General features: G+C 40.6%; 1 protein-coding gene and 1 long non-coding RNA gene across 3 annotated transcripts; both read left to right on the top strand.

Moving 5' to 3' along the window:
- The first annotated feature begins 6,171 nt into the window (after positions 1-6,171).
- On the top strand, positions 6,172-7,179 carry LOC139367658 (uncharacterized). The gene is made up of 4 exons (XR_011626878.1): positions 6,172-6,220; positions 6,631-6,724; positions 6,868-6,980; positions 7,118-7,179. It is a non-coding gene; the product is annotated as an uncharacterized lncRNA (long non-coding RNA).
- A 4,425-nt stretch (positions 7,180-11,604) lies between these two features.
- Positions 11,605-15,059, top strand: LOC139368591 (cell division control protein 42 homolog). Of its 2 annotated transcripts, none has more exons than XM_071107642.1 (6): positions 11,605-11,810; positions 12,255-12,380; positions 12,546-12,618; positions 12,730-12,839; positions 13,038-13,235; positions 14,216-15,059. In XM_071107642.1, exons 2-6 carry the CDS (start codon positions 12,276-12,278, stop codon positions 14,303-14,305), a joined length of 576 nt encoding a protein of 191 aa, XP_070963743.1. In that variant the 5' UTR covers positions 11,605-11,810; positions 12,255-12,275; the 3' UTR covers positions 14,306-15,059. The 2 variants fall into 2 exon arrangements, with proteins under 2 accessions (XP_070963743.1, XP_070963744.1); XM_071107643.1 differs by having other exon boundaries at positions 11,727-11,810; positions 13,478-15,059.
- The last annotated feature ends 63 nt before the right edge of the window (positions 15,060-15,122 follow it).

Here is a 15,122-nt window from a genome sequence, read left to right as displayed (position 1 = left end):
AGTTTACATACACTACGTTGACTGTGCCTTTAAACAGCTTTGAAAATTCCAGAAATTATATAACGGCTTTAGAAGCTTCTGATAGGCTAATTGACATCATTTGAGTCAATTGTGGGTGTGCCTGTGAATGTATGTCACGGTTTTCTGTATGGGAAAGAGAGTCAGACCAAAATGCGGCGTGGCTATTGCGATCCATGTTTAAACATAATAAACATAGAACTAGACAAACTAGACATGTAACATAGAATGCCCACCCAGCTCACACCCTGACCAACCAAAACATAGAAACATACAAAGCAAACTATGGTCAGGGTGTGACAATGTATTTCAAAGCCTACCTTCAAACTCAGTGCCTCTTTGCTTGACATCATGGGAAAATCAAAATAAATCAGCCAAGACCTCAGAAAAGAAATGGTAGATCTCCACAAGTCTGGTTCATCCTTGGGAGCAATTTCCAAATGCCTGAAGGTACCACATTCATCTGTACAAACAATAGTATGCAAGTATAAACACCATGGGACCACGCAGCCATTATACCGCTTAGGAAGGAGATGCGTTCTGTCTCCTAGAGATGAACATACTTTGGTGCGAAAAGTGCAAATCAATCCCAGAACAACAGCAAAGGACCTTGTGAAGATGCTGGAGGAAACATATACAAAAGTATCTATATCCACAGTAAAACGAGTCCTTTATCAACATAACCTGAAAGGCCACTCAGCATGGAAGAAGCCACTGCTCCAAAACCGCCATTAAAAAAAGCCAGACTTAGGGTTTGCAACTGCACATGGGGACAAAGATCATACTTTTTGGAGAAATATCCTCTGGTCTGATGAAACAAAAATAGAACTGTTTGGCCATAATGACCATCGTTATGTTTGGAGGAAAAATAGGGAGGATTGCAAACCGGAGAACACCATTCTAACTGTGGGAATGGTGTTCCTTTGCTGCAGGAGGGACTGGTGCACTTCACAAAATAAATGGCATCATGAAGAAGGGAAAATATGTAGATGTATTGAAGCAACATCTCAAGACATCAGTCAGGAAGTTAAAGCTTGGTCGCAAATGGGTCTTCCAAATAGACAATGACCCCAAGCATACTTCCAAAGTTGTGGCAAAATGGCTTAAGGACAACAAAGTCAAGGTATTGGAGTGGCCATCACAAAGCCCTGACCTCAAACTTATAGAACATTTGTGAGTAGAACTGAAAAAGTGTGTGCGAGCAAGGAGGCCTACAAACCTGACTCAGTTACACCAGCTCTGTCAGGAGGAATGGGCAAAATTCACCCAACTTATTGTGGGAAGCTTGTGGAAGGCTACCCAAACGTTTGACCCAAGTTAAACAATTTAAAGGCAATGCTACCAAATACTAATTGAGTGTATGTAAACTTCTGACCCACTGGGAATGTGATGAAAGAAATAAAAGCTGAAATAAATCATTCTCTCTACTATTATTCTGACATTTCACATTCATAAAATAAAGTGGTGATCCTAACTGACCTAAGACAGGGAGTTTTTACTAGGAATAAATGTCAGGAATTGTGAAAAACTGAGTTTAAACATATTTGGCTCAGGTGTATGTAAACTTCCGACTTCAACTGTACCATACTGCACCCAGTATCCTCCACATAGATGTTTAACATAACGACTCGTTCATGTAATTTATGCTACACATTCGCTACACATTCATGCTGCAATATGATACATATCAGAGGAGGCTGGTGGGAGGAGTTATAGGAGGATGGGCTCATTGTAATGGCTGGAATGGAATAATGGAACGGAGTCAAACACAAACACATGGAAACCTTGTTTGACTCTGTTGTGTTCCTTCAATTCCAGCCATTACAATGAGCCCGTCCACCTATAGCTCCTCCCACCAGCCTCTGCTACATACTGTATACTTAATTTACTTGTTAAAGGCTCAATAGTTCCATTTGTGTACAACTGAACAAACTGTGTCAAAATCAAACGAGTTGCTGGATTCATATTGTGTAACTGATTTGCCAAGTCTATTGAAGCGGAGATGCTGGTCGAGTAATGACCCCTGAGAAATACTGTGTACGTTTTGATAAGAGGCATTGATTAACGACCATCAGCCTCAACACTTCCTATTTCATAGTTACACCAACACACAAGTCACTTTTTAGGTAATTGTCAACTAACAACTGCAACGAACTAACATCCTTGCAGAGATTTGTAAGGCAGTTGTTAATTTCAACTGTATTGTCATTTGAAGGAGGGTGAAGATAGTGGTTTTCCATGGTTGGTAGAACTGGTTCTGTTAAAGTTGTCACAAACAGAATTATAAGAATGTGTGTCTATATTAAACAAAGAATTATTATTTACTCGTAACCTCTCAGATATTTGGTTAAGCTCCATGGTCACACTATCACAATGACAATTCAGGAGGCTGAAGAAATTTGGCTTGGCCCCTAAAAACCTTGCAAACTTTTACAGATGCACAATTAAGAGCATCCTGTCGGGCTGTATCACTGCCTGGTACAGCAACTGCACTGCCCGCAACCGCAGAGCTCTCCAGAGGGGGGTGTGGTCTGCCCAACTCATCACCGGGGGCAAACTACCTGCCCTCCAGGACACCTACAGCACCTGATGTCACAGGAAGGCCAAAATGCTCATCCTATAAACACTAGGAGTATATTCCTGTTTGTTGGGACAACTCTACTGGGCCTGTTCCTCAGCAGCATCTTCCCCTGTATGCTGACCTACACTAAGGACATTCTGGACTACCAAGGTACATGCATCAATCACCAGCATAAAAACAACACAGTAAAAACTCAGTAATAGAGTGGTATGATAGAGTATGATGAGATAACATATCATCTGTCTGAGTGTGTTATTCAGCTTCTCTTTATTTCTTGGCAGGATGTGCAACCTCAGTTCTGGTAACAAGTGTTGGGATGGGCGAAATGCCTTGAGAATTCATTGGCGAGTGGGTAGCCCACCTCTACCATCCGTTTTATTGGCCAATGTGCAATTATTGGAAAACAAACTAGATGATCTCCGTTCGAGATTATCCTACCAACAGGACATTAAAAACTGTAATATCTAACGTTTCACAGAGTCATGGCTGAACGACGACATGAATAATATAGAGCTGGCTGGGTTTTCCGTGGTTCGGCAGAACAGAACAGCTACATCCGGTAAGACGAGGGGCAGGGGTGTGTCTATTTGAAAATAACAGCTAGTGCGCGATGTCTAATATTAAAGAAGTCTTGAGGTATTGCTTGCCTGAGGTAGAGTACCTCAAGATAAGCTGTAGACCGCTGGGCCAGACGGATTACCAGGACGTGTACTCCGAGCATGCGCTGACCAACTGGCAAGTGTCTTCACTGACATTTTCAACCTCTCCCTGTCTGAGTCTTTAATACCTACATGTTGCAAGCAGACCACCATAATCCCTGTGTACAAGAGCACTAAGGTAACCTGCCTAAATGACTACCGACCCGTAGCACTCACGTCTGTAGCCATGAAATACATGGCTCACATCAACACCATTATCCCAAAAACCCTAGACCCCCTCCAATTTGCATACCGCACCAACAGATCCATAGATGATGCAATCTCTATTGCCCTTTCCCACCTGGACAAAAGGAACAACTATGTGAGAATGCTATTCATTGACTACAGCTCAGCATCCAACACCATAGTGCCCTCAAAGCTCATCACTAAGCTAAGCACCCTGGGACTAAACACCTCCCTCTGCAACTGGATCCTAGACCTCCTGATGGGCCACCCCCAGGTGGTAAGGGTAGGCAACAACACATCCGCCATGCTGATTCTCAACACGGGGACCCCTCAGTGGTGAGTACTCAGGACCCTCCTGTACTCCCTGTTCACTCATGACTGCACGGCCAGGCACAACTCCAACACCATCATTAAGTTTGCTGATGACACAACAGTGGTAGGCCTGATCACCGACAACGATGTGACAGCCTATAGGAGGTCAGAGACCTGACCGTGTGGTGCAAGGACAACAACCTATCCCTCAATGTGATCAAGACAAAGGAGATAATTGTAGACTACAGGAAAAGGAGGACGACCCTTTCTAATCGATGGGGCTGTAGTGGAGCAGGTTGAGAGCTTCAAGTTCCTTGGTGTCCACATCACCAACAAACTAACATGGTCCAAGCACATCAAGACAGTCATGAAGAGGGCACGACAAAACATACTCCCCCTCAGGAGACTGAAAAGATTTGGCATGGGTCCTCAGATCCTCAAAAGGTTTTACAGTTGCACCATCGAGAGCATCCCAACGGGTTGCATCACTGCCTAGTATGGCAACTGCTCGACATCCGATCGTAAGGCGCTACAGAGGGTAGTGCGTACGGCCCAGTACATCACTGGGGCCAATCTTCCTGCCATCCAGGACCTCTATACTAGGCGGTGTCAGAGGAAGGCCCAAAAAAATTGTCAAACACTCAAGTCACAGTTACATTGACACCCACCCCCCTTCGTTTTTACACTGCTGCTACTCGCTGTTTATTATCTATGCATATTCACTCTACCCTTACCTGTACAAATGACCTCGACTACCCTGTACCCCCGCATATTGACTTGGTACCTGCTGTATATAGCCTCGTCATTGTTATTTTATTGTGTTACTTTTTATTTGATTTTTTTACTTTAGTGTATTTAGTTAATATTTTCTTAACTCTTTCTTGAACTGCATTGTTGGTTAAGGGCTTATAAGTAAGCGTTTCACGGTAAGGTCTGCACCTGTTGTATTCGGCGCATGTTACAAATAAAATTTGATTTGATTTGGCATTCAGGCCAAAGTGTTCAATCTTGGTTTCATCAGACCAGAGAATCTTGTTTCTCATGGTCTGATAGTCCTTCAGTCTTCTCTTGGCAAATTCCAAGAGGGCAGTCATGTGCCTTTCACTGAGTGACTTCCGTTTGGCCACTCTGCCACAAAGGCCTGATTGGCAGAGTGCTGCAGAGATGTTTGTCCTTCTGGAAGTTTATCTCATCTCCACAGAGGAACTCTAGAGTTTTTCACCGGGTTCTTGGTGTCCTTTCTGACCAAGGCCCTTCTCCCCTGATTGCTATCTTTCCGTCCTAATTTCAGACTGCATAAATTCAACAGAAAATTCTGATGCTAATGGAACATGTTGTGCAGTGTCAGTTCTAGTCAGAGCAACCACCTTAAAGTAGAATTTATTGAAAGAAGTAATCATTTGTTCTTACTATTTCCCTTAGCAACCTTGTTTGTTCTGCTGGAGACATTTGTAAACTTGAGATAGGAAGCTAACCAGATGTAAGTGTGACATTAGTAGGGGATCTCCCATTGTATACCCATGAACTTACCTTGGCCAACGTCAAATGTGGGCCATGTTGGTCAGGAGTAGCTGTGTGCAATTACATTATGTTTCTAAACAGCAGCCCCAAAAATTCAAGGTCATATGTGGGCCATGTAGGTCAGTTGTGTACAACTACAGTAGGTTGCTAAACACCCGCCCCAAAACTACAAGGTATTTTATTAAAACATGGTTAATTCATGGTGAACTAATCTCTAAGGTCATATTCACTCCAAACCAGGTTTTAACATCGGTTATTGGCATGTTATTACTGAAGGTAGTCCTTGGTGGATATAAATATTTGTAAATAGTTTGTCTCTGACTACAATGCCAATGAAGAACATAATGAATCATTACCACACACTCTTGGCAAGTGTTACAGCTTTTCTGCTCTCTCATTTACTGTGTTCCTGTTTAAGCAAATAGTTAACATCCTGTATCTCACTTTGGAAACGTCTACCGTAACGACATATATTTTGAGCTAACGCAACAGTTATTTCTTCATGAATAAAAAAGTTGAGTCACACAATTTCACAATACTGAGATTTTTCTAAGGATACAAGCACATAACAAAGTCAAACTTGGCTCAGAATGTTAAGAACATTCTAGAAGTGTTACTAAAGGTAAGAAGTGTTATCTTTTTTTGAAAGTCTGGTTGTTCTCCTTTTATCATCTTAAACCATCCCCTTAGTCAAGTATGCTCGTCGGCTTAGGCTACTGTATAACCAGGGACAAAGACAGTTGTAGGACATTTTCAATGTTAGTTTAGACTAAATTCAAAGATGTGCTGAAATACATTAGGGCGTCAAGTTATTCATCACTCTGTGCTGTGCCTCACCAATTTGGTCCGTTCACTCATAGAGAACAACAACATTTGCTGACGAAAATGGGAAACAAACCATCAAGTAAGTAATTTCCTATTCACAAAAGGATCTAGAAAATCCACAGTATTTCTTACATAATATACTGTCACACATACATCTTTACATTGTGATGCGATCAAAGATGTGTATTTAATTGTAATGTTCTATATGTGGGATGGATAAGTCAAAGGTGACCTTGTGGTGGCAGTGATTGGGACTTAAACAGCTGTAAACAGGCAATATTAGTCAAATAAAATATACTGTATGGTTGTTATATGAAGTTGTCATGAACACATGTTTCTGTTGGCTGTTTTTTGTGGTATTCCTTTGACACAATATTAAAGCACTAATTTAATTTTGCTCTATTTTTATTATTTGATATTGTGTTATGGCTACTATAAATATACTCATATCCTTTAAATCAACAACTACTACAATAGCACCAACAACAGCAACAACTACTACAATAGCACCAACAACAGTAGCAACAACAACAACTACTCCTACAACCACATACATACCAGCAACTACATTAATTGACCAAAGGTAAGACTTGAATTCTACAACTAATTCATAGTCACTCAAATTCATACATTTTATTCACAAACGTCAAGTCAGATAAAAGGCTTATATAAAACATTTTAAACTCTGAAATCGCCGTTAATCTCTTGTTCTTTTTTACCCTTTAGGTGTGTACCAGTGGAGCAGATCATTATTGGCCTGGCCACCTGTATTTGTGTACTTTTTATGGTGGCTGCATTAGGTCTGCTTGTTTATACCCTCTGGAGAAAGACCGCTTTGGGTGAATAATCATCTTATTTTGAAACTTATTGAACCAATTTAACGTAACACAGACAGAGGTGTATATTGGTTTATTCTGAGAAACATTTAAAAAAAATATATATATTTCTTCTGTTTGCCTTTTCTGTTATTTTCCAGCATGTGGGTCAAAAGCAAAAGAGTTGGATGATGAAACAAAAACCACAGACAAACCACAGGTTCGGAAATGCATTATTCAACACAGACCAAAAGCATACTCTATACCTAAGTATTTAGACAAATTCTTATTATTTGTACAGGAGATGACTGAGAACTGACTTTTTCCACAATTTGTTATGTTTCAGCCATATTCTAAAATGGATGAAATATATATTTTTAAATCATCAATCTACACACAATACCCCATAATGACAAAGCAAAAACAGGTTTTCGAAATGTTTGCAAAAGTAACAAATATAAAACACACAACACACAAATATAAAACACACAATACTTATTTACATAAGTATTCAGACGTTTTGCTATGAGACTCAAGTGCATCCTGTTTCCATTAATCATCCTTGAGATGTTTCTACAACTTGAAATTCAATTGATTGGACATGATTTGGAGAGGCACACAGCTGTCTATATAAGGTCCCACAGTTGATAGTGCATGTCAGAAACTCCCCAAATAAAGGTGTGCCAAGCTTATAGAATCATACCCAAGTCTGTAATCGTTGCCAAAGGTGCTTCAACAAAGTACTGAGTAAAGGGTCTAAATACTTCTCTAAATGTGATATTTCTGTTTAGTTTTTTTATACATTTGCAAACATTTCTAAAAATGTTTTGTTTGTTTTGTCATTATGGGGCATTGGTGAGGGGAAAAAACAATTTAATCAATTTTAGAATAAGGCTGTAACGTAACGAAATGTGGAAAAAGTCAAGGGCTCTGAATGCACTGTAAACGCATACATTTACTAGTCTCTCACAATACACAACTTTAGGGTGTAATTTGTTTGTATATTATTTTACAGGTTGTTGTTATTGAAAACAAGCACACATATGCAAACGATGGTAAATCCAAGGCACAGATGATTGATGACCACTTTACTTACAGTAACCTGACCATCCTAAGGGCTCACGCCAAACCATCACCAGCCACAGAGATGACTGAATATGCCAGTGTTAGAATCCGCAATTCTGATGTTTTAAATGTATAATAATGCAGAACCATGCATATCTTCATAATGCTCTAGAGTCACAGGAGTGGGAGGCAGCTCAGCATTGGAATCTTTACGTTTATTTTGTATGATTTTGATGGGGTTACTAAACACGTAACATGTGTTTTTGATTGCAATGTCTATTCAATGCAATTATGTTTTGTATCATATATGTTTAATTTATTGTTATTTATCATGTTGTATATTTTTTTATCATGATATTAAAGTAGCATATAGAGAAAAATAAACTGCATTACACATATTTGGTGGTTTTCTCACAAAATGACCAATAATCCACTGTTTCTGATTTTAAAAAAATGTCAACATACAAGTAAAGAAAACCTAATTCTTTATGGGAACACCTAGGATCTGGTGTCATTCATTGGCACTTAAATCAAAAACTAACATCAAATGGAGGCCTTTACTGCCCCCCAAAATCCTGTAATTCTACCCTTTTTGCCATGGGGCAGGGATGTTTTTCTTCTGTTTTATATCATCTCATGCTGTTGTTCACATTTTGCCATGAGGCTGGGAGAACATTATGTAGTTTTAAGCGAATTTCTTGCAATTCTACAAATGTTTCTATCATATTCTACCAGGATAGATGTATAGCCATCTCCTGCCAGTGTAAGCCTTACTATAGGCAGAACACAAAGTAGTGGTGTAGGGGACCTATTTTAGATCATTGTCAGATTGTGGTGAAGACCAGCAAGCCCAGAGTTACAGAAAGGAGCTACATCATGAATGCTGGGGTCTTCACTGTCACAATGAGTGCACTGAGGCAATGTGAGGAGGGGAGGTACTGGTGTGTCATCTCCAGACCTGGGAGGAATGTCTAAAGCTACATGTCCTCTGCACATGTAATGCCACTCAGATTGTCCTGCTGGAACATTAGAAGGTTTCACCCACAGTGTTGTGAAACCATGCAAAAAGCCAGATCAGTATGATCTGCATGAAGTGTACCATTTCATTTAAGATCAACTATTGTGTTCCTTCCACATGGCTTTCTGTAGAAAATGAGAATATGAAAACAATGTACAGTGTATGTCCTTGTACTTGATCATATTGTAAATTATAATATGACATTAACATATATTTTTCCAGGCATATCTTTTTCAACTGCTGCCACTGCATCTATCGATTCAACAACATTAGTGCAGGAGGAAAGTGCAACATGGCGAGTCCTAAAAAATAATATTTTCAAAGGGTAGACTGTTTAGTTTATAGGGGAGGGGGTCGGTGTCAGCCATAGTAGTACGGCACCCCTGGAGAAAATTAGGATTAAGTGGCTCAATCAAGGACACATCGACAGATTTTTCACCAACAACAATATACAATATCTAAATAAATAGGCTACATGTTATGCGTGAGTATAATTTCAGGAGATACAAGAACCATTTGAACAGTTTGCTACTAAAGGAGCGGAAACAGCGTGGAGATGTGTAAATAGACAGCGAGGAAAAAGGAAAGGTGCTGAGTGTAGAGGGAAGCGGTGTGGGGAAGAAGATTGGCGTCACCGGGAGCTTAGAAATTCAACCTGATGAGAGTAAGGAAGGATTACCTGCAGAGGCAGGTGTGGTGAAGACCGCTGAGGTCGAGCCTCGTCCCGATTATAAAAATGATTATTTCCCGGTGGTAGTGAGATTTTTGGAGAGAATGGATACTTGCATTCTGGCTGATCCATATGTGGTTGGGTAGAGAAGAGTTTAGGAACTGAAATGTAAAATTCTCTGTGTTTGTGACGCCTACTGTTTGGTGCGACGCAGACCCGGTGGACAGTGCAGTGAAACAGATAAGACACTGTCTGTCCTGCTGAGTTTTGATGCACTCTTTACCAGATAAAGTAAAGTTAGGATGTGTCAGTTATCCTGTGAGAGCTTTAGTCCTGAACCAATTCCAGTATTTTCGGTATCAAGCTTATGGTCATGTTGCAGCAGTGTGTAGGAGGGAGATTGCTAGATATAAGAAGTGTGCAGGAGGGCATGAGACAAAGGAATGTGTAGTATCGGTGGAAAAAGCTGTGTTAACTGTAGGCGTACCCATGTTGCTGGAGATCAGAAGTGTCCGGTGAGAGAAAGGCAGGTTGAGGTTGCCAGGGTCAGAGGAGTACAGAAGGTGTCTGAGGTAGTAGAGCTTAGTAGAGGAAGAGAGTAGTAGAGGAAGATGGGTCCAGGGAGAGGGATCCTAAGAGGATCCCTGTGAGTAGGCTGAGGCCGATAAAGAGTGCTAGGAATAGCATGTGATTCAGTAAGGTTGGCTTCTTGGCATTAATAGCCATTGTTATCAATTGTACTGCAGAAATAGAATGTAAAACACAGAAAACATATGCCATGGTGGCAGCTGCAGAAAAGTACTTCGGTGTATGATATTTTACTGCAGAGGAGTTACATGGTGTGTTAAATGATAGTGTCCAGAAGTAGTGGAATAGTGGTGAGGTTTTAATGGGTGTAGGTTTAGCTGGTAGGGCCATTTTTCTTCCCTTTTCCCTTCCTCTTTTGTGTCACAAAGTGCAATGAATTCTTTTTTTTTATATTTTTTTTTATTTTACCCCTTTTTCTCCCCAATTTCGTAGTATCCAATTGTTGTAGTAGCTACTATCTTGTCTCATCGCTACAACTCCCGTACGGGCTCGGGAGAGACGAAGGTTGAAAGTCATGCGTCCTCCGATACACAACCAACCAAGCCGCTGCTTCTTTAACACAGCGCACATCCAACCCGGAAGCCAGCCGCACCAATGCGCCGGAGGAAACACCGTGCACCTGGCCACCTTGGCTAGCGTACACTGCGCCCAGCCCGCCACAGGAGTCGCTGGTGCGCGATGAGACAAGGACACCCCTACCGACCAAGCCCTCCCTAACCCGGGCGACGCTAGGCCAATTGTGCGTCGCCCCACGGACCTCCCGGTCACAAAGTGCAATGAATTCACACTCCATAACAGGGCAAGATAAGAAAAATACCATAGACTAATAGAGGCCGTGACCGGTCTCACAATCCAGTACAGTAGATGGCAGTGTATGCACTTTTCAGTTGGTTGTGATCCACCAATACAAATCAGAGAGGAAGAGGCGAAGTGAGAGCCATAACTAGGTCCAAAATCTGTCTTTTCCTATAGGTGGCGTTTTTTGTTTTTTTGCTCATCAAGCGAGGAGTTTTTGTATGGAGGTCAATAAAGAGAGCGAATTTGGTTAACACCAAATGTAATGGCTTCTTTGCTACGGGGGCTAATAAAATCAAATAGAATTTTCGTAATGCCTAGGTTGTCACGAGTGCACTGATATAAGTAGGACCCGTGACACCCGGGCAACTTTGAGAAAAAACACTTTATATCGGAGCCTGTTGTTCATACGCGTATCTGTCCTCTCATTGGCTAGAATGGTCCCCCCTGATCTTGCCTCCCCCTACTGCCTTCCATTTTATAAGACATTTATTTTAATTGTTAGAGCGGCCAGTTGAGTATCTGGTGGTCAATATAATTGATCGTCTGTGGTTTCATAGTCCCAGAGCCATATCCGCCCGAAGTTTACCTCCACATTATTTGCTATCGTGCACCCCCTACTGGTGTTGACTGGGATCACACGCACTGGCACTAGCAGCAGAGAGCCAAGCAGCTGCCAACGCCCGGTGAAGTAAATACCAGATTCAGTGAGGAAAAGGTAGGAAAATCACCGAATTACATTTATCCTCATCAATAATTTACACGTACAGCAATACCAAAGCGATTATTTAAGGTGTTTTAGCAATAGGCTTGTCATTCATTGTTAGGAAACATTTAATGAATAGGAAATTGAGAATGAGCTCGCCAGCCAGTTAGCTGCTAACACCGACCCAGCTAGCTAGCTAACGTTAACTGCGTCCGTTTAAATGAGCTACAACCAAGTAGCTAGTTAGATCTGTATAGAGTCTGTACAACGAAGTCCATAATGTAGCTAGATGGTTGTTGCTAGCTACAATATTTCCATTTAGACCAGGTTTGCTAGCTAACAAACCCATTTCAGACGCCAGCTAGTTAGCTAGTAGGATAACAACAGCTGGTGGTGGTGGATACTCCCTGCCACTCATCTGAAGTCTTGTATCTAACTTTCACTTGTCTTTTTCAGACAAAAGTAGACAGCACAAATATGCAGACGATTAAATGTGTTGTGGTTGGTGATGGAGCGGTGGGAAAAACCTGCCTTTTGATTTCATACACAACCAACAAATTCCCCTCTGAATATGTACCAACAGTAAGTACATCTAATTTATACATTGGATTTCTCTCTGATTATTGATCTAGTAGTTGTTTCACACTGACTCTAACAGAAGAGACTTGGGTCTTCTCAATAACTACCATTCTGAATAATCATGGAACAGGACAGATGACTCATTCTCTTTTCATTTTCTCATCACAGGTGTTTGATAACTATGCAGTAACTGTCATGATTGGCGGTGAGCCGTACACCCTAGGATTATTTGATACTGCAGGTAAGAGTGGATCCTTTTCAAGGACATGGTCTTCAGTTCCCAATTTGAATAAAGAATATGTTGGTTGATTGCTATTCACATTTAATCACCGCTTTATACCCGTCTCCACAGGTCAGGAGGATTATGACAGGTTACGACCTTTGAGCTATCCCCAGACGGATGTTTTTCTAGTTTGTTTCTCTAGTGTTTCACCCTCTTCATTTGAGAATGTTAAAGAAAAGGTGAGTACAATGCCAAGCCCATGAAGCATACAATGCACATTTTTGAATAAAGGAATGAGTTAAAATACATTATTTCTAGTAGGTTAAATGTAATGTCAAATTGGCAACAAAATGAAGTGATGGGAAAGATACTAGTTATGGTGTCGTTGACTAGCTGACCATTCTGAGTGTTTGAAAACAATGTTTCCTATCTTGCAGTGGGTACCTGAAATCACTCACCACTGTCCCAAGACACCATTCCTGCTCGTTGGAACTCAGATTGATCTGAGAGATGACCCTTCCACAGTAGAGAAGCTGGCCAAGAACAAACAGAAGCCCATCAGCCCTGAGATGGCTGAGAAGCTCGCCCGTGACCTGAAGGCAGTCAAATATGTTGAGTGCTCTGCCCTGACACAGGTGAGATGTTCTAAAGCATAAACAAAACCGCTAATACTTGTGACTTGCATGATAACAACCTATTGTGTTAGATGTACACGTTGCTCTATGTCGTTTTTGTGCTCAGCTTGACGTTTCATTCTGTTAGTGGTGGCCTAGAACTGCATGGAAACCCATCCATACAATGCTCTTTAATCTTGTCTGTCTGCTAACTAACCTCTCTCTAATGCTAGTCATATTTCCCTTTTTCTTCCCCTCTCTAGCGAGGTCTGAAGAATGTATTTGATGAAGCTATCCTAGCAGCTTTAGAACCTCCTGAAACCCAGCGAAAGAGAAAGTGCTGTCTGTTCTGATGATAAGCGTCTTTTAAAATCTTGCTTTGCCTCTGATCGTCTGCTGCTTCTTTAATGTCAAGAAATTACTGTCTGTCAACTAACCAAGTTGCTCTTTTAAAACGTGTGCCCATTAACTTCTTTCATTTCAATGTCTGATTTTGTTTTGACTTACCCTAATCACAATAGACTATACTGCCTTGGCCTTCCTGGCAAGGATGCCAACACTTTCATTTTAGTACTTCATGTGCAAGTTTACATTAGGCTGTAGCTGACTGTGTGTTCCTTTTAAAATATATTACCTCAGTATTTATATGCTTCGGTTCCATTCAACCCTTCCAGGAAACATTTCTGTGCTGTCTAAACAAGTATTATGAGCTTCAACTAACTTAATGTTTTTCTATCACATCAATGTATTTTTTTTCTACTACTATATCAAAGACCGTAACTAAACATTATTGAAAGTTTAAGTTTTCCATTGGAGGTTAAGATCTTTGCAATCTTGAATGACTAAAACCTGTTATGATATATGAATAAAGGATAGTTTAAATTACAACTCTCTCCCAGTTCAGTCAAATTTGTTTTTACATTCAATCAATTACAATAGTTGTGGTTACACACTGCAAGGTTGAAATGTGTATTTGGTACAATCATGTTTTGTGTTTGCAGAAAGGACTAAAGAATGTGTTTGATGAGGCAATACTGGCTGCCCTGGAGCCTCCGGAACCCAAGAAGAGGCGCAAATGTGTGCTGCTCTGAGCATTTCCTCTCCTATTGGTTAGAGCATTTCAACAACATTACTTGGACAAAAGCAAACCATTGTTGCACAAGAGTACTTCAATCCTATTGGTAACTGATACAAATACTTAAAAAATGTTTGCAAAGTAGTGTGTGTGTGTGGACTTAATTGAACTAGATTGATCTCTACTAGATCCTGTGATAATTACTCTCTTATAAAATGATAAACTTCTTTCCTAGAGCCATCTCAGTATTTTAAAGTTAAACAGATTGGTGGCTTCAGTCTTGTCTGAAGAGTTCAAGGGTCACAGACGCAAAGCTGATGATTGGGATCAGTGACAACAGAACAAAACCCTTTCATGTTGAATAGTGTCAGGGCAGCGTTGCCAGTGATTTATAAAGAATTCATGTTTTTAGGTGTGTATATAATGCCTTTGAACACCTGATGTAAACATAAATCCCCCTTCAACTGGGAAAGTGATGGCTTCGGTAAGTCGGTATTGAACAATATATACAGTATGTCAGGGCTGTATAGTTTTTATTTTATTAAATGCCTTGTCTGTCACATTGTACGGTTTCTGCATTCCAGGCACTTAAGTCTTAACGCAAATTGTTGGTGTAAACTCGACTTTTGCGTTAGGAAATAAATTGTTCCTCTGACAGGAACTACACCTTACAGTATATTTATTTGTTTTATACAAAAAGACTCTTAATGTTGACAATGTGAGAAGTGCATTTCTTTAAATGTATCAACATAATAAAGCTTAGAATTCAAGTGTGCATTCTTTTCAGATTCATTCTCAGAGTAGGAGTGCAGATATGGCCCACGATGCAACCA

This window comes from Oncorhynchus clarkii, chromosome 16 (assembly GCF_045791955.1).
Source record: "Oncorhynchus clarkii lewisi isolate Uvic-CL-2024 chromosome 16, UVic_Ocla_1.0, whole genome shotgun sequence".
Classification (NCBI taxonomy): Eukaryota; Metazoa; Chordata; class Actinopteri; order Salmoniformes; family Salmonidae; genus Oncorhynchus; species Oncorhynchus clarkii.
This window is presented reverse-complemented; position numbering and strand designations above follow the sequence as displayed.